The sequence below is a fragment of the Tamandua tetradactyla genome, chromosome 6 (genome assembly GCF_023851605.1).
Source record: "Tamandua tetradactyla isolate mTamTet1 chromosome 6, mTamTet1.pri, whole genome shotgun sequence".
Taxonomy (NCBI): domain Eukaryota; kingdom Metazoa; phylum Chordata; class Mammalia; order Pilosa; family Myrmecophagidae; genus Tamandua; species Tamandua tetradactyla.
In genome coordinates, this window is record NC_135332.1 from 54,964,600 (window position 1) to 54,991,419 (window position 26,820).

Here is a 26,820-nt window from a genome sequence, read left to right on the forward strand (position 1 = left end):
CCCCAAGGGGTTGGAGGTGGTTCCTGAGGTCTCGTCAGCCCACGAGTGCCCCTTTATCTGTCAAACTATGCCAGTTACGGGAGCCAGCATTTCCCAAACAGGACCAAGTACAAGGAATTTGCAATTAAATATTATGACTCTGCAAGGGGACAGAGCTGGAACATCAAAGGAGGATAGAAAAATTAATCCGAAACGCCCAAGAGAAGAGGAGTTATGCATGATTTTCAGGAATCTTTGCATGACAGTTAATTTGTCCCCTTTGCCGCTGGCTCCTCCAGTAAATCCTTCAGTTCCCCCAGCACAACTTTCCGCATAGCACCGCAGGAAGAGGATCTATCCCCTCCCCTCCCTCCTCTGCCCCAGGCTAGATGCTCTGTCCTTTCTGGCAGGGGCTGAGAGCAAGGGTCTGGGAGGGCTCTGCAGCCTGCACTTTGCCACGGGTGCCCGGCATGACCCTGCTGCCACCCTCCCTTCAGTTCTCCCCGGCCTCCTCTCACTCTCAGCAGCAGCCGAAAGCTGTTGTAGCACCTTTTAGAAGGAGAAGTGCTTTTATCTCCTCCCCTGGGGCGTGCAGCCTTGTAAGGCCTGGCAGAGTGAAGGAAAGTAGTACATACCCCTGGGCCGCTGCAGCACTGTGCCCCAAGGGTCCCTCTGGGGTGTTCCCTGACCCCAGCTCAGGGTGGCCCTGTAGCCCTCCTGGCTGCCATCAGACATTTACTAAGCACCTACTATGTGCCAGACACTGGTTGCACAGCAGTGAGCAAAACAAGCACAGCTCCTCGTCTTAAGAAACTAGTAGGGAGAGCTGAGCATTATATAAACATGTACATGTGTGTGCGGGTGCTTTGGCAGTGATCACAGGGGTGGAGGGTGCTTTCCAGTCTGGGGATGTGATGCCCTGAACATGTGATGCTCACATTGAGACCCAGAGGACGATGAGTGACCAATGGAAATATGGGGAAGAGCGTCCAGGCAGCCGGAAGGGCAGGTGCAAAGGCCCTGAGGTAGAAGGAACGTAGCAAGCAGAGGAGGACCTGAAAGGAGGCCAGCGTGGCTTGAATGCAGAGAGTGAGGGAGCAAACAGCTGAAAGGAGGATGGAGAGGTACATGGGTCTGATGGGGCAGGGATGTCCTCCAGAGACCCATATATTGGAGGTAGAGATGGAAGACTCCACATTGCCTTGTCTCACTGTTTAATCCCATGGCTTGGGCCTTATGGGAATTCTGAGAGTGAACTTCTAACTGGCCTTAAAGGGAATCAGGGAAGGGCCTCCTGGCAAAGGTCACGTCTGAAAAAAGTCTTTAAAAAGAATAGGAATTTTTCTGAATAGATGCAAATGTTCCAAGAAATGATCATGATAATGAATATGCAACTATGTGATGATATTGTGAATTACTGATCATATATGTAGAACGGAATGATCGAAAGAGGAATGTTTGCATTTGTTACATGTTTTTTGGTATTTAAAGAAACAAAATTAAAAAAAAAAAGAGTAGGAATCATAGAGGCAGAAAGTAGAATAGAGGTTACCAGGGGCTAGAGGAAGGGAGGAATGGGGAGTTATTGTTTAATGGGTACAGTTTCTGCTTGGGGTGATGAAAAGATTTTGGAAGTCAATATTTTTCCAATTAAAAAAATTGGAAAATTTTGGTGATGGTTGAATGTAATTAATGCCACTGGATTGTACACTTACACTTGGTTAAAATGGCAAACTTTGTTGTGTGTATTTTAGCTCAATAGAAAAATAGGAGTGGGCCAGTGGAAAAGAGTTTTGGGGAGAAGGACAGGCGCCCTAGGTGGAGCACACAGCACCCCGTGGCCCAGACTCCAAGCTCTGTTGGTCCTGCGTGGTGTGCGGGGCCAGTGAGCTGAGAGGCGAGGGTGCTGGACAAGTGGGATGGGAACGGCACCTCCTGGGCAGTGGGTACCTCTGAAGGTCCTTCCCAGGCCCTGCAGCCCGGTCTGCCTCCAGCAGCCTTGAGCCTGCCTTCTTTGGCCTCTGGAGAACAAGGTGCTAAGCAGGGGCTGGCCCCAGACGGTGGTGGTGAGCCTAGGAGGAGGGTCAGCTGAGAGGGAGTAAATTGTGGGAAGCCTAATGGGCAACCAGAGGGAGAAGGCAGAAAAGGAGGCGCAGAAGATGCCTCGGGAGCCTGGAAGACTCCTAGGCAGGCGGTCAGCAGCCACTGGGCGGGAACTCCCAGGCCTGGAGTCTCCGCGCATGCCAGGGGCAGCACAGCTCAGCAGTACAGCCCGGCCTCCGGAGGCCAGCCAGCCCGGATTTTAGAAAGCCATCTATGCCCTCTACCTTGTTTCTGCCTCTGGGACATGGGGAGGCCCCGGGAGAGGAAGAGGGCAGTGGCCGGCGCTGGCCTGGCCCCGAGTGGAGTGGCTCGGTAGGAGTCGTGCCCTCCCAGGCGGCTGGCAGTGCTGCACCGCGGCCTTGCGCGCTGTGTTCCCGGGGCCCCTCCTCCTCTCCCATCAGCCGGGGCTGAGTGGGGTGGGACAGGGCGTTGTCTTCCAGAGCGAGGACCCTGTCTCGGCGTCCCTCTCTCCGCACACTGAAGCATCCTGGCCAGTCACTGACCACCCGAGCCTCTGAAATGCTCCATGGCGCAAGCCGGCAGGTTGGGGTGGGGTATCACTTTCCAGGGACTTAGCCCCTAAGTCTGCCCAGCGCCCAGAGGAAAGCAGGCGACTGGGCAGCAGCTGCACGGCGGGGCAGGAGGGTGCCACGCCAAGGACGGGCCTCCCCCCCCCCGCCCCCTCCAGCCCTGCCCTCCTCCCCACTCTTTGCCTTCCCTGGCCTATGAGGATCATTTGAGAAAGAATTGGTCTAGGGCAGTGCCTTTTTTTTAATTGGAAAAATTAGCAATCTAGAAGCGTGCATCCCCAAATAGAGCACATAGCTTTGCTCCATTTCCTCTCCTGCCATCGAGCCCTCTAATTTTCAGCGTTAGGTGAATCTCCTTTTATTGTAAAGGTTTTTGTGTTGTTTTTTTCAACCTATCCCATAGTAAACTCCATTTCACGTTCTTGTATGACACAGATCTAAATTTTCATTCTTCTCTCGATAATCTTCCAACCTCCCCCCTTGGAACCTCAAGAGCTGTGGCACTGGCCTTTGCCACCTGCACAGCGGTTGGAGTCCCAGGGGTCGCGCCGCCGTCTTTCAGCTGGGATGGGGACAGGCGCCTGCCCCGTCTCCCCGTCCCCTTCAGCCTTTGCTCCCATCCCAGCCCCTGGGCTGTAGAGCTGACTCCTTGGGTGTCCCCAGAGCATTTGCAGGGGCCTTGTTGATGTGGCAGGTGTGCAGGGGGAGCCCTGGGGATGCCGCCACACTGTCTGTTTTTCTTTCCCGAGGCTGCAGACAGGCTGGTCCGTGCACACCTACCAGACAGAGAAGCAGCGCAGGAGCCAGAGCCTCAGCCCGGCGGAGGTGGAAGCCATCCTCCAGGTCATCCAGAGGGCCGAGAGGCTGGATGCCATGGAGCAGCAGAGGATCGGGTAAGGCTCGTGCCACGCACGCTAGGGCACTTGGTGTAGGATCAGCGGACCAGGAGGCTGGCACCCGGGGTCCTAGTGCTGGCCTGTCACCGCTGGCAATGAGCCTGAGGGTCACAGCCTCTGGCCGGCACCCCTGGGGTACAGGCATGCACCCATCCGAAGCCTCAGTTTGCCCCTAGGTAAGACAGGGACAGTGAGTGACCCATGAGCAGGCCCCCTGCGGGGAGGATGAATGACCTTCAGGGCTGCTCGGGGTCAGCTGGGTCCAGCCAGGGGAGGGATTTCAGTCGAGGCTTACCCATGAATCATCCCCCCAAGAGGGCAGGTTCTAAGAGCAGCCCTCTCCTGGCCTCTGGTTCAGACCTGACAGCCGTTGGGTGTTCCAGCATTGTTGTGGGCATCTTTCTTTGTTTAATTATAAGAGTAATTCATATTTCCTAGAAATATACAGAAGAGCACAAGTCAGGAAACACAAATGCGGTGCATTGCATTAAGTAAGAATTGGTTTGATTCTGGTCTCCTTGTTGCATTTTCTATTTCCAGATATAATATATGGTCATTAACAAAAAAATCAGACCTTGTAGAAATGCACATTTTTAGCAAGCAAAGGCAGCTCCATTACAAAGAAAACCGCTGATCTAAGTTCACTGTAGGTGCCTCAGTAATACTGACGTATTACTGTCATTTTATTACAAAAAGTGTTTATATCAGGCATAGCGGTTTTATTATTTCTTTTCTGTTACCCTCCTTGCCTGCTGCCCCTCCAGCTCACAGGCCAATGCCCTGAAGACTCTCTTGAGGCATCAGCCAGTCACTGTGGTGACTGACACCCACGGCCCCCAGGAGGGCTTGCTGGGGTGGGGTCTAATGGTGCCCCCGCCAGGCTGCCTCAGTGCATCCTGGTGCCCGGCCTGCTGTAAGCGCTGGGCTGGGCAGTGCCTCAGTCACCTTCCCCGGTGCAGCGGGAGAGGCGCGGCCTGCATTTGTAGGTCAGTTAGGAAGCCTGGAGACAAAGGAGGTTTCCTGACTGAGGGTCCCTAGGAGCAAGTGGGTCAGGCGCCAATGGAAGCTGGGCTTGCCCCTGGGGGCCTGCAGGAGAGGGGACACCCCCTGCCCTGCCCCTGCAGAGGCCAGGGGTGCCGGGGGGCAGAGGGCGTGTGGGGAGAGGAGGCCCACACTGCCCAGCCCCACACCCCTAGGCCACTTCGGATCTTCACAGGGACGGTGTGGGGGCTGCGGTGAGCCTATGGGCGGGGGGGGCCCAGCCCTTCGGATCTCTGAGCCCCTCGCAAGTGGCTGCACGCCTCTGGGCGTCAGCTTCTCGTCTTTAAGAGGGAAGGTAGCATTCTCCTCACTGGGGGGTTGCACAGATTAGAGGAGATAATGTGATCATACTTGGTCCTTCCTTCATTCAAGAATTTTTCACGAGTGTCCACAGGGTACTGGGAACACCTCGGCCTTCAAAACCAAAGTGGCCGCCAGTTTCCTGGAGGTTGCACCGTGACAGGGTCACAGTGTGATGAGGGTCCTGACGAGAGACACCTCTCCAGGGTTAGCAGGGCTGCAAGGAAGGCTCCGGAGACACGTCATCTAAAGGAGTTGTTTTAGTTTGTCCACTCCAGCTCTGCATCTACACAGTGGCTCAAACCAGAGACCCCTCTAAGCCGCCCTGGATCCCTGTCTTTCTCTCACCATACCTCTTGCCCCCAAATCTCTCGATGCTGCCTCCAAATTACAGGCATGTCTCAGTTTCCATCCCCCTTCCCTGGCCCCTCCTACCACCCTCCCCACCTGGGTCTTCCCCCTGTTATCCCAGCTTCCTTGGCAGCCAGAGCCAGCTTTTAGAAATGTGATTCGGATCAAATTACTCTCCTGCTTAAAACTCGACAATGGCTTCAAGTTGCTTATAGGAAAAAAAAATCCAAACTCTACTCTGTGACCTACAAAATCCCATAATCTGGCCCCTCCTCACCTCCCAGCCTTATCTTATACCAGTCTCCCTTGCTCAAGCTGGCTCCCTTGCTGTGCTGACCTGCCTCACTCTTCCTTGCCTCTGAGCCTTCGCACATACCATTCCTTCTGCTGGAAACACTCTACCCGCTCCTGCACCCCCCTCTACATCCTCCAGGCCCCTGCAGGTGTTCTCAGCGAGACCTCCCCTGATTTCCATCCAACGTGCCCTACCCTCCTTCAGTCTTCTCTTTCAGCATCCCTACTTATTTTGATTTCATAGTGAAATCTTGTTGTTTATTTATAGATTTTCTTTTTTTTTTTTTGACTTATATTCCATGAGAGTGAGGACCGCATCTGTCTCTGGCTTGTTTGCTACAGTATTCCCAGCCCCTAGATCCGGCACATAGTAGGTGCTCAGTTAACAGTGAATGAGTGATGAGGCGTTAACCAGGGGATCGGTGGGGCAGGGAGCCGTGTCCTGGGTGCAGGACCAGCACCGGGGACACGGTGGAGCCGAGCCTGGGCAGCGGTCAGGCTGGAGACCGGAAGCTCTGACTCCGGGTTCCGCTGCAGGCGCCTGGTGGAGCGGCTGGAGACCATGAGGCGGAACGTGATGGGCAACGGCCTCTCCCAGTGTTTGCTGTGTGGGGAGGTGCTGGGCTTCCTGGGCAGCGCGTCGGTGTTCTGCAAAGACTGCAGGAAGGTAAGGCCCTGTTCCGGCCCTGCCAGTCTGGCCACCCAAGCCTCGACCTGCTCTGCTGCTGTGTGGCCTTGCACCCTGGCTCCCTGGAGCGCGCACGTGCGTGCATGTGTGTGTGTGTGTGTGTGTGTGTGTGTTTTCACATGGTATCCTCTGCTTCTCGATGAGAAGGATTAAGGTGTAGAGGTCAGATAGCCTGGCTTCCAGGGCCAGCATTGGGGAGCAGATCTCTGGGTCTCATACTTCTAGGTATGAGCCCAGCTATTCCGCGAGCCAGATGACCTCAGAGAACTCAGTCCTCAACTTCCTCATTTGTAAAATTGGAATAATGAGAATAGCTACCCTGGAGAGCAGTGAGGATTAAATATTACTAGCTGCAAAGCTCTTAAAACCTTGTCTGGCCCATGATTACTCAATAAATGTTATGTTATCTCTAGATAAACACTGTTCTCCCAAGGGCCAGGTACTAGGCTAGTTTTTCACTTCCTTTTCTATGGGTCTGCTCTCTGAATCCCTGGCCGCTCAAAGGGCAATCGTCTTTGCAGAAGGTCAAGTGGATTTTCTCCTTTTGTTATATTCTATTGATTATTTTAAGTTGTGCCACGTGTTAATTTGTTTCATGTTGGCACCAAAGCTTTTTTGAAAGTAATTTTTAGTTTTTCCTGGGGTTTCTAATTGCCTTTGTTTTCTCTTATGTTCAAAGACTGTTGGGCCTTCCAATCCTCAAGAATTTTCAGGGTCTTAATTTTACTTTCTATTCTATGGAGCCTACTTCCTTCTTTTTAATTTTTTCTGGCAGAAGCCCTTCTAGACTCTTATTCCTGCTCTGGCCTAGACTGGCTGCTGCATGGCGATCAGAAGACTTCCCTTTCCTGCCCTCCTTTGTTAGAGCACTGTTTCCGAGATACCTGGGTTTTCTGTGTTGTTTTTCACTCTTGTTTTGCTGGAACTCACCCTGATGTTAACTTCCATGTGCCACTCACTGTTTAAGCCTGAAGGTATTGTATGTAGTGAACAAAACAGAGAAAGAACCTTTTCTCTTGAAATCGCATTGGGTGGGGGGACTAGAAAACAAGTAGTAAATGAATATGGTAATTTCAGGAAGAAATGTGGTCTGGGAAGAAATAACAGGGGCTAGAGAATGACTGGGGGTGGGTCGGCAATAGTGGCTGAAAGGTCTATAGGACACAGAGAAGTTAAAAAAGTGAACATAATCTCGGCAACCTGGAGGTAACCATGACGGGGCATTTTCAGTGGCATTCACTGGAATGAGGACTTCACAATGGAATAAGGAAACTGAAGTGTAGAGAGGGTAATATGATAAGCGTGAGACAGGACTTAAACTAAGGCCATTTTTTCCCTGCTGTATCACATGCAGTGAGCTGGGCTGAGATGTGGATTAACTGGTAAAGGTCCCAGGAACAGTGGCATTGTGGTAGAGGTCTGAGTGTCAGCATGGGGGTGGACGCTGTGTGCCAGCGCCGCCCCCTGCAGCCCCTTCATAACACCTGGACTAGAGACCCAGGACATAATGGATGGCACGCTGGCAGGTGGGGTGCATTTTGTGACTTCTGTCTGGGGAAATGGCATCCAGCTACCTATTTCCTCCTTCTGTTCCTCGATTTATTAACTGCTGTAAGTGTTCTAGGTTTGTGGGACCGTGGGGAGTGGTGAGCCGCATCTCCCTCCCCTGGAAATGTCCGGGGCCTCTGCTGCGGAGGCACACTGCCGTCTCCTTGGAGAGCCATTTCCTAGGCAACCGTGGCAGTCCCAGAGGAGGACCTCAGCTGGAGGTGGGAGCTGGGGAGATGTTCTTCACTACTGCCCCCTACTCCAGAGTAGCCTGACGCTCTGGGCTGGTCTGTAGGACATTTCCATTGGAGATTGGTCTACTTTCGCAGCTGGCTGAGGACTGGGCCCTGGCCTGGGCTGTAAAGCTGGAAGCCTTTGAGCCTCAGGGGATTTATTCCTCTGTGAAGGTAGGAAGAGAGGGTGTGAGGTGAGACTTCAGCATTTGGGGGATTTTCTTGATCCATCTTTGAAAAGACTGTGATATTCTTTCATTCATTCATTTATTCATTTTGAAAATATTAGAGGGCCCACCTTGTACAGGCTCTGTTCGAAGTACTGGTGATAACAGTGAACAAGACAAAGGCTTTATTCTCATGGAGATTATTTTCCAAGGGTGGGAGAGGAGAGACAACAAATGAATAAACACAAAACAACAGCAGGCAGAGTGAGGGCTCTGTGGTGAAGTAAAGCACAGCCATGGGCTAGAGCGGGGTCAGGGACCTGTCAAGGGCACCTTTGAGCTGTGACCTGAACACAAGCAGGGACCAGCCCCGGGAAGTCTGGGGTGGAAGAGTGTTCCTGGCAGAGGGAACAGCAAGCACAAAGGCCCTGAGGTAGAAACCTGTGGGGTGTGTTTAAGGAAGTCAGGGCTCTGTGAATCTAGGTCAGGAGTTGGGATTTTTTTAGTTGGAGGGGAAGCCAGTGGAGCATTTTAAGCTGTGGTGTGATGTGATCTGATTTGTGTTTTTAAGAGATGGCTCCAGCCGCTGTGTGCCAAGTGGAGGACACAGAGTAAAGGTAGAGAGATGAGTGCGGTGGCGGTGGCTGTCATTGGGAGGTGATGAGTTGGGGACAAGGCAGCATGAGGACAGGGACCACACCCTGCAAGAGCGCATTGGTCTCTTCACTGTCTTCTAACAGATGGGGAAGGATTTGAGGGATGGATGAGGAGAGGAAAAAGGGTAGACTGCAGATGGGCCAGGACAAGAGTCACTCCGGCAACCCTGCCCGGTGAGGGGCAGCAGGTCCCCCTGGGCTCCAGCAAATGCTCTTCCCATGGAGATGCCACCCAGGGCCTGGGGCTCCTGCCTGGGTCTAACGGGGGCTCACCCCCTTTTCCAGGGGGGCCTTCAGTTTTCCTCAGGACCAGGATTGCTTTGCCTGAGGAAGAGCAGCTACTGCAGGGACCCAGGGGACTGGCTCCTCTCTTCCCCTGGCAGGCAGGATCAAGAGGTGGCGAGAACAGGGCGGTAGGACCAGGTGGGCTTGCGGGGAGGTCCCAGCTCATCCGTAGTGGAGTGGCCTTGTACAAGTCACGTAACCTCTCTGGGCCTCCATTTTATCATCTGTAAAATGGTGTAATAAAGCTTATGTCATCGTGGGCTGGGGGTGGTTGCAAACATTCAGTAGATGCTACCTGTTATGGCTATATATATTTTTTTAGTACTTTGACGTTTATTTTTATTTATTTACTTAGTTTTTGAGTTGAGTCTGTATCCGTTAGGACTCATCTGGTTGCAAGTGACAGAATTCCAAACTATAGTCAGCAAACTATAACCCATAAACCAAATCAAATGTACTGCTTGCCTTTATATATGAATTTTCATCAGAAATAGCCATGCCCATTTGTTTATGCATTGCTGGGGTTGCTTTTGAGTTACAGTGGCAGAGTTGAGAAAATGTGACATGGAAACGCAGAAAAAGTTAGCGGACTGCTGGAATGTTGAGAAGTAGGTGCTTTCAGAACTTGCAGAAGGCTGTATGAACTAATGTGGAAAACTACTACTGGTTTTCGGGCTATCCGGAGGCTGCTGAAATTGCAGAAATACTGGCCCCTGCAATTTCAGGTTCCTGCCACTTTATTATTACTATTATTAATAATCTGCTTCCCTGGTTGTAGCTGTTAAGACTATGCACAAGTTACAAAAGATGGAACCGATCCCCTGTTTATCTCAGAAGAGATTTAGTGGCACCCACATTCTCTTTATTAGAATTCATGTTTTCTTGAACTTAAAATTGGAGTTCCCACAGCTAGTACCATATTTTCTATAATTTGTATAAAAGCCTTTGTGGCTCTCCAGCATGGCACGTCCAAAATCCTGCAGGGAAACGCCTTGATTTCTATTCAAGTTGCTCATGTAAACAGCATCCATCACCTGTTCAGTCTGTCGTATACTAATTCTGGGCTGGGGGAACCCAAAAGGTCAGAACGGTCACTTCCCTCAGACCCTGAGGCTCAAGATGGACAGTCAGCATTCTCTATTGCCGAACGCTGACCATGGCCGGGGCATTCTGGAGGGCTGCCTGGAGGAGCTAACCCCTGATAACTGGGCAGGCTTCTGAGAGGCTGAGAGCAGAGAGGGAGGCTGGGGGAAGAGGTGATAGAGTAGGCAGAGGCAGGCCTCTAAGTGTGAGTATGCAGGCCTAGAGGGCAGGAGACATTTGCTAAAAGAAGAAAGAACACAGGATGTAGCCTCAGATTTGATTTAGTAACAAGGCACCTGCTTGTGGGATTGAGATGTCGGGGCCAAGATAAAGGGGTGAGGTCACTGGCTTGTTAGAAGATAGCATTCCCTGGGGGGGCAAGCTGCATTTTAGTGAAGAGTGGGCAGGTCCGTGGTGCCCCATGTGCCCTGGCAAATGATCCCAAGAGACAGACATTTAGGGGCCACTCTGCCAGTAGTCATTTAGGATCTGAGTCCCTGGAGAGTCAGGGATGCACAACTTTGGCCTGTGGCGGGGATGGGGTGGGAGAGGGGTGGTACCCTCTGGTGTCTGGGAGGGGAGGGACATCGTCCATTTCCTCATCCTACAAATTTTATTGTACACCTACTGGTGCCCGGCACTGGGGATACAACTTAAGGAGACTCTCAGTTCCCTGCCTTCCTGGAAGGAGGTGTTAAACGATTATGCAAAATTCATTATAACTGAAATTGAGGTTTTGGCAATGCCCTCAGAGGGCTGGGAGAGCGCTAATGGGGGACATGAGGAGCCCTCCACTTGGGGCTCACCAATTTCTGGGGATCTTCCCTACTTAATTCCATCTCCACTGGCCTCTTCACCTTCCACAGTGGCCTGCAGCCTGGGTCCTGGGAGACATGGGGGCATAGGCAGGCAGGAGGGAAGGGATGCTTGGGAGTGCTCTGATGTGGGGGTGCCCAGATGTGCTGGGTGACACACAGAGGGGTCCCCAGCCAGTGTCCTTGACAGGTTCAGCAGCCACCAGCTAATGAGCGTGCAGGTGGAAGCGTACAGCATCCCCTCTAACTGGGCCCGTCCACCCAGCCCGGCTGCCCTCATTATCAGAGGGCTGGGATGGGAAGGGAGCGGCTGGCTGGCTAATTAGAGAGGCCTGCTGCTCCTAATTGCTTCAGATCTGAGCAACCAGCGTTCAGTCTAATTGAGAGTCCGGCTTCTCCAACGATGGGGAGGCTGGGAGCGCTGCAGGAGAATCCACCTGAGATTGTCACCAAATGAGGAAAGCAGTCAGATTTTTTTTTCTGGCCTGAGCCAAAATGTGTCCCAGGCGTGGGGCAGCAGAGACTGCTCATGAAACAGTCATGTCCAGAATGTCTACTGAGCCCTGGTGGAAGAGATCGGAGTCGTGCATTTTTGTGTCGAGTCCTTAGGCAAAGTCCAGCTTGGGTGGGTGGGTGGGGGCCAGGCCTCACTTCTGTCCAGGTAGGGGGAGAGCTAGAGGGGGCAGACCCCCACTCAGCTGTGAGGAGGAGTGTCCTGTTTGGCTCAGCCCGGACTCCCAGCCCTGAGCTGGCCGTGATGGGGAGCGGGGTGGGGGTGGGGCTAGTGCCTGGGATGTGAGGCCCCTGCGCTGAGGAAGACTCACCCACTTGCCCCCAGACCCAGTGCTGTGAGAGGGAGCAGAGCTGGCTTTCTCCACCACTGTCTCATTCCTCACGCCCTGACCTCCGCTTTCCTTCCTAGAAAGATCCCACTGACCTCTGAGAAGTATTTTGCATCTTTGTCCTTAGAAGCTCTGGGAATGCTGGCCCCACCCAGTTTACAAAGCCCAGGTGCATCAGGGCTACTAGAGAGAGTTCAGGTACTGGTGGGGCCTAGGGTCCCCAGCGACTCAAAGTGGGGCCAGGACTGGACATCTCTTGGCAGTTTGCCCAAAATGCAGAGTCTCGGTCCCCACCCGGACCTCCTGCATCAGAAGCCGTGTTTTAACCAGATTCCCAAGTACAATAAAGTTTGAGGAGCTCAACCTAGACCACAATTCTCAAAGCATGGTCCCCTGAGCCTGTTAGAGCTGCAAAACCTCAGGCCCCACCCTAGATTATAGGGAAACACTGGTTGGGGGCAGCAGTCTGCATTTCACCAGCCCTCCTGGTGATTCGGATTGAAAGCCCTCACTCTTAGGTCCCAGCCGCAGGCCTGGCTCAGGTGGGGGGTGAAGCCTGGGTTTTCCCTCTGCTTGCGTCTCCCCAGCTTCCTTCTCCACCCTCCCACCCCTCACCTTTCCACTTCCCCCACACCCCTACCCACACAGCATAGGATCCCTGACAGATTGCAAATAGTGAAATTGCGAAGGCTGTTGGCTCACACTGCCATGCCCTTGAGGGTTTGTAAAATACTTTCACAAACATCATCCTTTTCGGTCCTCAGGACAAAGCTGCAAGGGAAGCCGGTGGGGGGCCTATTCCACGGTCACGGGTGAAGAGCGGCAGCTTCAGTCTGCCACGCTGGAAGTCCAAAACCAAGGTCTTGGCAGGCCGTGGTCCCCCCCGAGCTCTAGGGACAGATCTGTTCCATGGCTTCTGGTGGTGGTGAGCTCCAGTCTCAGCTCCTTCGTGTGAAGACCCGTCGCTCCAGTCTCAGCCTGTCTTCATGTGGCAATCTCCTCTCCATGTCTGTGTCTCTGTGTCCAAATTTACCTCTTTTGGGGGAGACACACCAGTCGTATTGAATTTAGGGCCCACTGTAATCTAGTGTGACCTCTCTTAACTTGATTACATCTGCAAAGACCCTGTTTCCACCTAAGGTCACAGTCACAGGTTCTGAGGGTTAGGATTTGAACGTGTCTTTTGGGGAGACACGGTTCAATCTAGTACAGTGGGAGAGCTGGGTTCCAGATCAGCGGGGCGTTGGCTGTGTCACCTCTCCTTTCACACCAAAGCATTCGAGCCTCATGCTTTCCCTTCCAGGAGAAGGCACTTTAGGGCGAAGGAGTGAGCCTCCCGTAGATGTCAGCATGAAAGAGCACCCAGATGGCCCATCTGGGAAGTCACCTCTCCCCTTCCCTCCCCTCTGGCAGCCCTCACAACCACCCGGGAACACTCCAGCTGCTTTCTTGAGACCCACAGAAGCAGGCGTGAGTGTTCTCCAGGTGTTCCCCCTGCACACCCTAAACCTCTGAAGCTGGGGTGAGCCCAGCCCCAAGGGGCCGTTGACCTGTGGGGGCAGGAGAACCGAGTTGCCCTCTCCAGGGACTTTTACCTCCTTTGGAGCCAGCTCAGCTCCCCAGGCCCATTCTTGCAAATGAAGCTGAATGTCAAAAAGGGCTTGTCCCTCTGCATATTTTCATTTCATTCATTCATTCTACAAAATAGTGCTGGGTACAGCCAGGCCTTGGAGAGAGCATGGTAAGTGAGACAGAAGGCAGCTCTGCCCTCATAACAGCTTCTAGTAATAATGAGAGCCAGTTCCTACCTCCTTCCCTGCTAGACACTGCTCCAGGGCTCTTCCTTCACATGCCTCCTAATAGCCCTACAGGGTGGGCACTATTCTGATCTCCCTTTTACAGACGAGGAAACTGAAGCACAGAGATTTTGTATCCTGCTGAGGTCATTCACCTGGTTAGTTGTGGAGCCAGAATTTGAACCCAAGGAGTCTAGTCCTGAGCATCTTCGCTTCTAGGAAGGTGAAATGAACAGTGAACAAATAAATTTTTTTTTTTTTTTACTTTTTATTTTTTTAAATACAAAAAACCACCAAATAAACGCAAACATTCCTATTTTGATCATTCCATTCTACATATATAATCAGTAATTCACAAAATCATCACATAGTTGCATATTCATCATCATGATCATTTCTTAGAACATTTGCATCAATTTAGAAAAAGAAATAAAAAGGCAACAGAAAAAGAAATAAAATGAAAACAGAAAAAAAAAATATATATATATACATACCATACCCCTTACCCCTCCCTTTCATTGATCACTAGCATTTCAAACTCAATTTATTTTAACATTTGTTCCCCCTTTTTAAAACTTTTATTCCATATGTTCTACTCATCTGTTGACAAGGTAGATAAACGGAGCATCAGACACAAGGTTTTCACAATCACACAGTTGCACTGTAAAAGATATATCCTTATACAATCATCATCAAGAAACACGGCTACTGGAACACAGCTCTACATTTTCAGGCAGTTCCCTCCAGCCTCTCCATTACATCTTGAATAACAAGGTGATATCTACTTAATGCGTAAGAATAACCTCCAGGATAACCTCTGGACTCTGTTTGGAATCTCTCAGCCATTGACACTTTGTCTTATTTCCCTCTTCCCCCTTTTGGTCCTGAAAGTTTTCTCAATCCCTTGATGCTGAGTCTCAGCTCATTCTAGAATTTCTGTGCCACGTTGCCAGGAAGGTCCACACCCCTGGGAGTCAGGCCCCATGTAGACAGGGGGAGGGTGGTGAGTTTGCTTGTTGTGTTGGCTGAGAGAGAGGCCACATCTGAGCAACAAAAGAGGTTCTCTTGGGGGTGACTCTTAGGCCTAATTTTAAGTAGACTTGACCTATCCTTTGTGAGGTTAAGTTTCATATGAACAAACCCCAAAACTGGGGACTCAGCTGATAGCTTTGGTTGTCCACACTGCTTGTGAGAATATCAAGAATTCAACTTGGGGAGGTTGAATTTTCCCCCGTTCTCACCATTGCCCGAAGGGGACTTTGCAAATATTTTTCCACTCACTGATCAAATCACTCTGGGGTTCATTGGGGCATCGCTGTGGATAAACCAACAAAATCTCATGTCCTACCCAAGGTTCCATGTACTTATGGTTGAACAAGTAAATTTAATTTCAGAAGGCGGTAAGCCAACATAAAAGGCAGACAATGGAGCAGCCAGTGGGGAGGAGCCTGAGAAGGCAGCTGTTTTATTTGGATGCTTAGGATGGGCCTCCATGAGGAGGTGACATTTGAGCTGAAACTATGATGAGAAAAGTCAGAAAACTGTCCCGGGCTGAGAGGAGTAGGAGAGAGCGTGGCATAATTGAAGTACGGAGAGAAGGCCAGACAGGCACGGGAGCAGAAGGCCCTATAAATTCCCCTTTGAGCCCATATGGTGGGGGTTGCCCCAGCCGCTGCTTGGATTAACTCGAATCCCCCAAAATAGGAGTGGCTTTTTTTTTTCTGTAGGGCCTCCCAAGCGGTGACCATGGTGAAAGCCATTCCTGCCTCCATGTGCCCTGCTCCCTTTTCCACACTTAAGCCTCAGAGTCTCTGTCCCTGGGAGAGGCCACCAGAGCAGGGGCCTCCTTGAACAATAGCCATTTCATCTCGGTGGCCCCCAAATGAACCCCACCGTGTCCTTTCTTTTCCTCCACTTTATTCAGATGTAGCCGATGTATGTTTGTGCCTCATTATGAAAATGGGATTTTTCATCTTTTCATAATTTAGGAAACTGATGTTTTTCTAAATTCCCAGGAAAAGTCACTTAATTCTTATCTGCCCTCGGGGCCAGGCTGTTTGGCAGGAATTGACTTGGCTCCCATCCCGGACCCGAGGGCTGGCCCAGGCGCTGGCAGCCTCTTGGAGCCTCCGCCCCGCGCAGGGTCCGATGCGCTGACCATCTCCATTAAGGCGCGCGCCTCGTGTGCCGCCCCGCGTGGCACCGCCTTCCTTCCCCCGCTGGAGCCGCTGTCCTGCCACTTTGTGCAATTTGGAGTCCAGTCCCTTCACCCCGTCAGGCCATTAGGGCCTTTCAGGCAGAGAGGCTGTCCCCAGGTGGGCCAGGCACCCCGCAGAGCCGAGCTGGTAGTCCCAGCAGCGCCCCGGAGGCCACGCCCACCCAGCGAGGGGCCCCGCCCCTGCTCCCGCAGCCTGGGTGGGGGCGGCAGGGCAGCCTGTGAGGTGCTGGAGGAGGAAGAGGCAGGGGAGCACCCGAGACAGGAGGGCAGCTGCACAGCTGGGCCTTGAAGGGTGGGCGACAGGGTGTCGGGGAGGGTGCCCAGGAGTAGACAGCAGCCCAGTAGAGGCAGGGCAGTGAGTGCGGGGGCAGCCCGGAGACCGGGGTGGTTTGGCATGGTGGTGGTTTGGATGTAAGGGCTAGGAGAGGGGGCGAGAGCACAAAAGAGGGGGGCTGGAGGCATGAGGCTGCAGGAGAGGGAGGCGAGCGCCGTGAGGGGCTTTGTGCCAAGCTAAGGAGGCAACAGGGCAGTGACAACCACGTGGGTCTCTGGGGAGGCCAGGTTTGGAGGAGAGAGTGTGTAGTGGGCTGGGGGCGCCTGTTGAGGCCTGAACTCTCCGTTAACAGGGGCCTGAACTGAGGCGGCATCAATCGAGACAGAAAGTCCACGGGCAGTTTAGAGTTAGAAATAAGCAAGGCTGCCAGGCACTGCAGGGTCACCCCCAGGCATCTCCCCACTTCATCTGCACGGCCGGCAGGGAGGCTGTGATTGGCACCATGAGGTTGAGCAAACAAGGCGTGGGGGTTCAAGTCCAAGTCCTTGCCAGGTGACGTAGCGGGTTGGGGGTAGGGCCTGCCACACCCCTTGCCCACTTGCGCTGGTGCCTGGGTGAAGGGCAGGGTGGGGCGTGCATGGGGGGCTGGGGCTCACGTGGCCCGTGGGTGTCGGTGGGTCTGAGGGTCCCAGGACAGAGGTCACATGGGAGCGGTCAGGGGTGCAGGGAGAGGAAGGGACGCCCACCAGGTTGGCGAGATGGGAGGGCAGCACAGGGGTCGCTATCTTTTCCCTTGAACCTGCCCCAGTGACCTCTCTGGAGAAGTAGGTCCTGTCTGTGGCCCACCTGGGCGTCACGACATACAATAGTGGACCAGGACCAGACTCTGGACACCTGCTGTGTGCAGTCAGAACACCAGGTGTGAGGGAGGGAGAATTGAGAGGAGCCATCCACCCAGTTCTTCCCTGTGAATGCCAGTGAAGGCTGCCTGGAGGAGGAGGCTGTGCCGAGCCTCCTCCCCTGTCCCTGGGGACTGGAGAACCGAGCAGCCCTCTCCAGAGTCCTTCACCTCCTTTGGAGCCAGCTCAGCTCCCCAGGGAGGGAACTGGAAACAGAAGTGACTTGGAAGAGATCAGGGGCTGGGGCGGGGGGCAGCCTTTCACACCAGCCTCCTCTATAGGCCCTGATAGGGCTGCCTCTGGGACCCCCACATTCACCCACCAAGCGCCCAGGGCTTCTGTGCAGCTCTTGACCTGGGCCTGGACTTGGGCTTTTACCCTGAGACCACCCCTGTCGGCACCTGCATTCATGACCCTGTGTTTGCAGAATTGATCATTCCTGTCACCTCCCAGCTCTGGAGGCTCATGTGCCCTGGAGCCACTGCCAGGCATCCTGGTGGCCCTGCCAGTTCCTCACTTCTCCTACCGAGGGACCCAAGAGCTGGATTTAGCCCTAGTTCTAGGGTTAGCAAACTACAGCCCACAGGCCAAATTTGGCCCACAGCATTTGTGGTATGGCCGGTGAGCTAAGGACGGCTTTTATGTTTTTAAATGGCTCAAGGAAAAAAATACAAAAGCAAATTGTATCTTGAAAGTATGTGAAATTCAAGAAAGTTGTATGAAATTCAGGTTCCAGGGTCCATAGGGTTTTCTTGGAGCACAGCCATATGTCTCTGTCAGCGGTCCTGGCTGCTTTGACAGAGACCACAAAACCTAAACTGTTCAATATCAGGCCCTTTACAGAAAACGGGGCTGCCCCGTGCCCAGCCCATTCGTGCCCACTAGGCTGCTGGGGGAGAGAAGGGCTGGACTCCCCTCCCCTCTGGGTTACGGGACAGGTTAGTTTAGTGAGATCGCACCCCTTTATCGTCCTACTGGTGCTCTTACCCTGGAATTTAAAAAAATAATTCGCAGGACTGCATAGAGGTTAAGGGCCCTGCATTCGGCCTGCCTGGGTTCTCCTGGCGTGGGCGACTTACCTGACCCCTCTCTGCCTCAGTTGTCTCACCTGGAAGTTGAGACCCGACAAGTAGAGTGAGGATTGGAATGAGTGAAATATACAATAAACTGTTAGAAATGGTCCCTGGCTCTTATACATGCTCGATGAGTGTGAAGAGCCAAGCAGTACAGGTGTGTATAAATATTAGCACACACACATACCCTCCCCACTTAGTAGTCTGGAATTTGTCGTTTCACACCTTTGTCTCTCCACGCTCATATAAATGTACCCCACTGTGTATACATTTATATATATATATTTTTTGGGGGGGTGTGTGTGTGTGCATGGTCTGGGAATGGAACCCGGGTCTCCTGCATGGAAGGTGAGCATTCTACCACTGAACCACCCGTGCACCCTGTATTCATCTATTTTTTAATGGGACCATAATGTATTCCTTATTCTGTAATTTCCTCTTTTCACCTTTTTTTTTTTTCCACTTAATATATCAAAGGCATCCCCTTGGGTGTCTACATATGAAGCTAATTCCATTTTTAGAAGCTGTCTAATGTAAGGGAGTTCACACATGGCCTCCGCTCTGTTATGTCTGGTGGGAGTGGGGTAGGTACAAGAAAAAGCTGCAGAGCTTTTCACCCTTCTCCAGGCTGGTCACACGCCTTGCCTGCCAGTGGGGCAGGACTGGGGCAGGTACCAGTTAAAGCCAGGGAGCCCTGTGCCTGGACACCCGCCCCTGCCCCCAGCTGCAGACACCTCCAACCTGTTCCCCCTAAGTCCAGCCCCTTTCCTCCATCTGCTTCCCTCCCAGGGGCCACAGCCATCTTTGCCGTTTGACTTCTGCTGCCTTCTCCTGCTCAGAACTCTCCCCACATCTGAAATCCAGTTGAGGACGTGGTTCAAGGTCATTTCCTAGAAGGCTGCTGGTCCCCATGTAAATCAGAGGATGAGCACAGCCAGCGGGCTGGGGTGGGCGGGGACAGTGTGGCCTGGATCCTTAGATAAAATGCACGTGCCTCGGCTGTACCTGCCCTGCTGCACCCACCCTGCAGTGAGTGGCTGGGAGCCCTACTCTCCTCTGAACTCCCCCAGGACCACAGATGAAAATCCCGTCCCCTCCCTGGGCCCCTCATCTTCCCCAGTCTAAGGAAAAGACTGGGTGAGGGGTCTCTCCGGCCCTTCCGGCAGTTTCCTCCTGTGACCTCAGGCTCTGCCCGGCCCTGGCAGCACTGCTGCCCCGAAGCAGCTCCCAGAGTCCTCCACAGGCCCTGGTCCATGGACTGCAGAGCCACAGCGGTGAGCTGGGGCTCATTTCCCTGCACCCCGGGAATGCAGCTCCGTTTGTTGTTTTGAGGCCATGGCAGGTTCACTTTCTAATCAGCTCAGGTTGTGATTCATCAAGTCGTGTCCTCTGAGCAGGAGGAAGTGGGGGGGGGGGGGCGTGTGCTTCTGAGCACCCCCCAACCTCTATCCTGCACCCCTCCCAGCCCCCAAGAATAGGTGGGTGCAGGGCAACGATCATACCCATTTCTAATTGGAGAAACTGAGGTTCCAAGACACACAGCCGGGCCTGGCAGTTGCTCCAGCCACCCTGTTTGGAACTTAGCCCACATTCCCTTTGGAAAGTAGAGGCAATGCTGAAGGCCCACAAAGGAAGCTTGCAGATGGGGGGGGCAAGGCTGATGGTGCTGGGGGAGGGATAGTATCCCAGGGCAGCACCATTCACAGTGGGGTATCGCACCCAGGACCCGGCTTAAGGGAGCATCTAAGCCTTGGGGTCCCCTGAAGCAGTGCCCTCTACCCCTACCCCACCCCCGCCAATTGAGCCCTTGCCCTGGTTTGTCACGCCCTCAGGGTGGCTGAACCAGAGCAGAGGCTGGACACACGTGGAGGTTTGCAGGGGGGTGTGCCCCCTCCTCCAGTGGACAAAACCCCACCTCCAGCAGGGTTGGATTGGGGTATTGGGAACCCCAGTCAGGGCTCCTTGGGCTCGCCCAGACTGTCCTCAGTGACCTCTTCCCTGAGAACACCTGCCCGGCACCCTCCAGGCCCCTCTGCTGCCTGGGCCTGAGCTCAGTGCCCCCCCTCCGGGTCACATCAGCACAGCTTAGGGCGGGCGCCGGCGGCAGGAAGTGTTGTGGGCAAATCTGTTTAGCGGCTGTTACCAGGAACGGTTATTTTGTGCAGCCTCATGTGCTCTGTTGTGGTAAATAACAGATAATGACATTTGCAGTCGGGGGCCAGGCCTCAATTCCCCGCCAGGCCTCAATTCCCCGCCGGCATCCTGCGAGCTGCCGAGCTGCGGCGTCCAAGGGACCTGCGAGTCCTCAGTGCTTTCAAGCCAGGCTCTGTCCCCCGCGGCAGCGTGCCCTGCGCTGCTGGGGGCTGCTCACTGCCCTCCACCCTGGCTGAATTTAGCCTGTCCTGTCCTCCAGCGGGCGGGGTGGAGGTGAGGGACCCCAGGAGCAGCTCTCCTGCTGATGGGGAGAAGGGGGGGAGGCTGTTCCGCTCCCCGAGTGGCCTCAAAATCAAGGAAGAATCAGGCCTTTATCAGAGGCGTCTTTGGGGTTTTCTTAGCCCCCTTTCTTCCAAACTCTTTCCTCATCCCCATCACCCCACCTCCCATGGTAGGGATGAGTCTCACAGGATGACAGATGGGGAAACCGAGACTGAGGTGGGTTGTGATCTGTCAAGACAGGAACTCAGGCCTTCCAGAGACCCCTCCCTCTGCCCGGGAGCCAGGTCTGCCCTGCTCAGTTTTCAGGTACAGAAGGAAGGGTCTCCTACCCCAGGGAGACCTGCACACCTGGGTATCTAGCCCGGGGTGGGGACCTGCTGTGCCGTGGCAGGGCATCTCTGCCAGGCTTGTTTGCCTTCTAGCTCATTCTCTGCTCCTCGGCCTTGTTCATCTTGCTCAAGTGCAGCTCCGATCATCTCTCCCCTTCCCCGGTACATCCTACAGCCTCTTACATTGGCTCCTTACCTGAGAACCCAAGTGCCCGCTGTCCGTCAGCCCAGACCCCTCCTCAGCCCACCTCCTCGGCTCCTCCTGCCCTAGCTCTCCACTCGCCATCTCACCAGACTTCTTGAAAGCAGAGCCGAGATGCTGCTGCCACTTTTTTTAAGCCCCCCCCAAGTCATCCCTCAGCCCCCACCCCAGCTCTCTGCCCTGCCCGCATCTCATCCCTAGCCTCAGTGCCACTGTCCCCACTGCTTGCCGTGCAAAGAACAGTGGTGTTTCCCCAGCGTCTGCCCTTGACCCCTTGCTTCTTTCATTCAACCACTTAGCACACCTTTATCGAACGCCCACAGTGTGTTAGCACCAGTCCGGGTTCTGGAGCTGCCCCAGGGGCTAAGGCAGCCAAAGCCCTTGTGCTCCCGCTGCACCTGTGCCTGGGGTGGGAGAAGTGACAGCAAACAAGCACATCAGTGTGGGAGGTGCACTGATCTCCTGGGCCTCTCTGCTACCCTTGGGTCCTGAAGCTGCAGCCAACATCAGATGCCCTGTCCGTCACCCTGACCTTCCTCCCCATCTCTCGTCCGATGTGTCCAGCCACCGCCACTCAGCTCTTCCGGCAGAGTCCACGGACACATATCAGTGTGTCCCCTGCCCTGCTCTGTTAACAGAACCCCCACCTGCCCTGTCGGTGAGGCCGGCAGCCTCAGAGCAACTCCAGAGTCTTTCCTCTGGCCCACTCCCATGCTCAGCTAGGTATGGAGCTAGCTGGAATTCCATGGGCTTCTGGGATATTCCAGAGAAAGGTCCTCTGCTGAGAATATGGAGGATGAATTGGCTGGGAGAGTGACTGGATGCATAGTCCCAACAAAGGCCTTTTTCTGATTTGTGTCCCTCCCCTCCTTAAAAGCTACCCTAAGTTCCCCCATGCCGATGGGATTCCAGCTCCCACAGCACACTGGGCTTGTCCCTCAGCCTCTCCCTCCCTCCCTTCCTTGCTGACTACACGGCAGTGCATGCTCACCTCTGGGGATTTAAATAGAGACAAAGGTGTCCTTTTTCTCAAAGAAGTGGCCTTGGAGAGGCACAGTCCTGGAAGTTGACTTTCTCAGTACAGTGCACTCAGAGTACCTCTCGACATGTCTCTCATTGTTGGTAATGGGTGCTGTCCAAGGCTCTCACGGAGGAGGGGACGTTTGGATTGTTCCCGAAGGATGAACAGAGGTTTGCTGGGCATGAGGCACAGCCTGGGCAGAAGCATGGAGGGATGAAGCAGCCAGAGTAACGGCCAGCGTGGCAGGCTTGGCAAGGCCACGAGGAGGCGAGACTGGGAGCTGGAGGGAAGCCAGGGAGGGCAGGTTCTGGCATGAATGCCTATTTTCTTGTCACTGACCCCCGTTAGCCCACGAGCCTCGCTGTGTCCTCTGCCTGGTCCAGGGTCTGGTGGTAGCAGCGGTTTAGGAATTGTTTGCTGAGTGCCCTTGCCATCATCAGCCTTGACCTGGAGCTGAGGTTTGCAGTCCACCAGACCCAGGGATCGAGAAGGTGGAGGATTAACAGGGGGAGAGTTTTGCCTGGTTGGCTTCTGCCTTGCGCTCCTGTGGAGGTTTTAAGCCTTCCAAAAGCAGAGCTGTGGCTCCATTGTCTTTGGGCTGGGCCCACAGACTGGTCAGCTGGCCTGGAACTGTAGCATTTCAGGGCTGCACTGCGCTGGCCAGGGGCCCCCTGGTTGGCCAGCGCCGACGGCGGGAAGTGTCCTCCCTCTGAGAGGAACCTCTGTCACGCCTCTGACGAGCCAGGTCCACTGCAGCCTTCAGCTCAGGGGCTGCTTAGAGGGACAGGGCATTTCAGGACGCTGGATGCAGGGACAAATATAAACCCCAACAACCCAACCTCCTCCTTGGCTTGGCCCTGAGAAACGGGCTCCTTTAACAGAGCTTGGGTCTGATGGTTCCCAGGCACCTCCATGAGAAACTGTCTGTGGGAGGCCCGGGTCCAGGGCTTCCTGAAGGCAGAGGTGGGTCATGCAGCCAGGCCCAGGCTGGGAAAGGCTGGAGCGGACTTCATTTGTGGCTTTCAGGTCCCCGAGCCCATGCTCCTGGCTTAGGCCTGTCTGTCTCAGAGCAGGCTGCCTTTTGTTTCCGAAGCAGCTGTGCCCCCCTGGCTGTGGGTCCTAACACCTGCTTTCTCTCCTCCTGGCTCCCTCATAACCAGTGAGGCTGCTCTCCTTGGCCCCATAAGCATCCTTCTCAGCAAGTGGGGGGGCCCTAGAGAGCGTGGGTGAGAGCAAGATTGGGGGGCCGGGATCCCAGTGCAGTCCTCCACTCGTTAACCTTGAGCGACCTTGGGCCGACCACTTAACCTGTTTGTGCCTCGGTTCCAATGTCGTTCAAGATGCCCCCCCCCCCCCCAAAAGGCACTTTACACCGTGCCCAGCAGGTCCCTCAGTCACCTGCTCTCATTATCACAGACCCGGGGCCATGTCCTGCCTCTGCCACCTCCTGTTTGGGTGAACCTGGAGGAGCACCCCCGTGACTCTGGGCCCTTGATGGCTCGTCCGTGACGCTCGGATCATAAAGCCTCCCTCGCAGGGTCATTGGAAAGTAAACGAGATTAAATGTGATAATGATAATATGCGCCGAGCACCCGCGCCAGCCGTGCAGGGCGTGGAATAAGTGCCCCATAAATGACGGTCATTACCATTATCATGAGTTGTGACTCTAAGTGACCACGCAGCGGGGAGCAAGATTAATGTGGGCTGGTTTCTTCCACTGCTGGGGCCCTCCCCTGCCTGGAAGCAACTCAGAATGGCGGCTGGAGGGCTGGGCCACTGCCCGGGGTTTTGCTCCCTGGGGGATGCTGATGGAGCGGCAGGGACCTGCAGCTGGGATCCAGAGGGCTGGCGGCTGAGCCGGGGCACAGGCCCACACCAAGCAAGGCGTTGCCTCCTGCAGAGCTGGAAGGAACTGATGAGGGTTCCAGGGGATTTGTGGGTGCCGAGCTGGGGGCAGCAGGCTGAGGACAGCTTAGGAAATGTTGACAAGGGTCAGGGCAGCCCCTCCTGTGTGAGGGAGTCCCCCCTGCTCGTACCTTTTTCCCACCTCGGCAGCACGGCTGGCTCAGTGACTGGGATGGACTCTGGGGGTTCCATGTGGGGGTTCCAGGAGATGTTGAGAGGACAGTGTTTGAGAACCCCTGAGATGCGGCAAGTACTGCTGCACTAGTCTTCACTCAGCCATCACTCCCAGGGCACATCCATGCAATCACCTGTCCACACCCCAGGCCCCCTGAGACCCAAGCTTGTCCCCCTTGATGTTTGAAGGGAGTGAGTCTGGAATCCTCCATGCAGCCCCCTGCCCCAGGAACTGATAAAGCACTATTGTTGAGCTCCCCCCAGGCTCCCTTTTGACAAACATTTGAGCCTTCCATGTTCTTTTTGAACTCTCTTTGAAATTCCAAAAAATACTGTATGTTTGAAAAAAGTCATCCTGACATTGAGATGCTTTTCCCACTGCATAAATCCCACCCTCGGGCCTGGAGATTCTGGCATTCCTCAGAGGAGAGGGACCCCAGGAGCACAGACTGGATAGCAGCTGTCGGATATGGGAACCAGGCATGCGAGGGGCTCACCCCAGCCCCCTGGCCCCCGTCTGGGACGGAGCGGGCTCCAGGAAGCTGTGCCTGACTGTGTCCTGCAGCCCTCACTCATCTGTCCCCTCCACGCTTATATACATAACCCCCATTTGCTCACGCTTTTCTGTCCATTCAGACCAGCAAGTGTGCATCTCTGCCTCCCCCCCCCGACCGCTGCTGTGTCATAGGCATTTTCTAGGCCTCATGCCGAGACCCTGTGTAGCACCTGCTGTGTCTGCCACAGATGCCTGTTGAAGGAATTAATTCCTGCGGCCAAGTTCCAGGTCTCACGTGGTCCCCCTTGATTGTAGGTTATTAGATCTGCTGGGTTTCTTTAAACTTTCCTCTCGGCTTCTGATTAAATGACCCTCCACCCCTTTGCCTAACTTCCGATTAGAAACCATCTCAGCCTCCTGTACCCCACCGTGCAGGCCCCCTCGGGCACCCGAGAAGGTCCGACCTACTTTGTTTCTCCTGCTTCCCTGGATGGAAAAGGGGCCGCAGAACAGGATGCAGTCTCCCGGCCCAGGAGGCGATGCTGAGGCTGCCCAGCCTGAGGGGGGAAGAGGGAAGGGTTAAGAGGGGCAGGGTGGCGTGGGATGTGAGGCAGCTGCCCCTTCCCCCAGCCCCCTCCCAGCCTGGCAGTGTCATTTTATCCGAAGTACCCCGATTCCACCGCCACCTCCCCTACCCCACCCCCATCGAACACGTGCACTGCAGAGCTGGATGGATCTCCGAGATGATCCAAAGCCACATCCATCTCATGATTTCCTATTCTATGCTCCATGAATGTTAATAATCAAGAGCTGATTCCGTTGCCTTTTTTACCCCTCCTCTTCGCTCAGGCCGAGGTGGTACTGACTGCGCACAAGATGCAGGTGGAGGAGGAGGGGTCCCAGAGCCAGTGCTGAAATCAGTGGGAAACGCTGGTACCTTCTCTCAACGGCAGAAGGCAGTCGGGGGCCGGGCACTGGCCTGGGGTCTGCAGGCGGCGCCCGGGCAGCGGCAGCGTCCTGTCCGGTGGGTGGGAAGGGCCCCGGCGGTGCAGCCTTCAGGACGCCCGGGCAGGGAGAGGAGGTTCGGCTCCGCGTGGTGGACGGGCTGTTCTCCAGAAAAGCCATGTTTAATCCCAGTCCAATCTTGTGGGGGCAGCCGTATCTTTTAATCCTGATTCAATACCGTAGGTTGGAGTAATCTAACTTTTTATTAGATTATTTCCACAGAAATGTGACACTTGATTATGAGTGTGCCCTTTGATTAGATGGAGATGTGACTCCACCCAATTCAGGTAGGTCTTGGTTAGTTTACTTGAGTCTCTAAAAGGGGAAACATTTTGGAGAAAACTCAGAGATGACAGAGAGCAAGCCGACAGAAACTTCAGAGCAGAGCTGATACAGATACCGACGCATGGAGGACAGAGATACGGATGGTTGGAAATGGTTGGATGGACGTCACCATGAGAAAAAGCAAACCAGAACCTGGAGAGAGCCAAGGGAAGCCAAGAGATGAAATCCAGCCCCGGAGAAGCAAAGTGAGGAACCCCCACAGGAACAGAGGCTGAAAGTAACAGAGCCCAGGAGCAAGGGACCAGCAGATGCCAGCCATGTGACTGCCCAGCTGACAGAGGGGTTTCTGACCCATCGGCCTTCCTTGAATTAAGGTATCTTTCCCTGGATGCCTTAACTTGGATGTTTTTATAGGCTTAGAACTATGAACTTGCAACTTAATAAATTCCCCTTTTTAAAGGCTATTCCAGTTCTGGTATATTGCATTCCGGCGGCTTCCAAACTAATACAGTTGGTATACCTGGCGATGGTGTGGGAGGCTGGAGTTTCCCTCGCAGGGCATTGGGATGGGAGGCATAGAGACACTTGTCCTCCTTCTGAAAGTTTGCCCAGTCACCTCCTGGATTCTGTCTTAGATTAAGCAGCAGGTGGCCAATATCCGTAAGGCTGTGTCTCTTTGAGCCCTGTGACTTGGCGTTTACTTGGCATTTGCAGGTGGGCCCAGCTGTGTCCCAGTGAACTGGGGGGGAGGGGTGTGGCTGTGCCTCTGCCACCTGAGGCCGGGCTGCACCCGCCAGCCCTGCTCAACCTGGGGAGAGGGTGAGGCCAGTTCCAGGCAGGGCTTGGGGAAGTGTCCTGTCTGGGCAGCCAGGCCCGCCTGGGGCAGCAGAGACAAC

At 54.2% G+C, this 26,820-nt stretch overlaps 1 protein-coding gene across 7 annotated transcripts in view; it reads left to right on the forward strand.

Annotated features, from left to right (window-relative positions):
* The window catches only part of RPH3AL (rabphilin 3A like (without C2 domains)), a 144,448-nt gene that overhangs the window by 56,157 nt on the left and 61,471 nt on the right, over positions 1 to 26,820 (forward strand). For all 7 annotated transcript variants that reach the window (XM_077165459.1, XM_077165455.1, XM_077165460.1 and 4 more), the window contains exons 3-4: positions 3,362 to 3,505; positions 6,032 to 6,161. In XM_077165459.1, the coding sequence (XP_077021574.1) occupies positions 3,362 to 3,505; positions 6,032 to 6,161 (274 nt within the window). The remainder of the gene's footprint in view (positions 1 to 3,361; positions 3,506 to 6,031; positions 6,162 to 26,820) is intronic.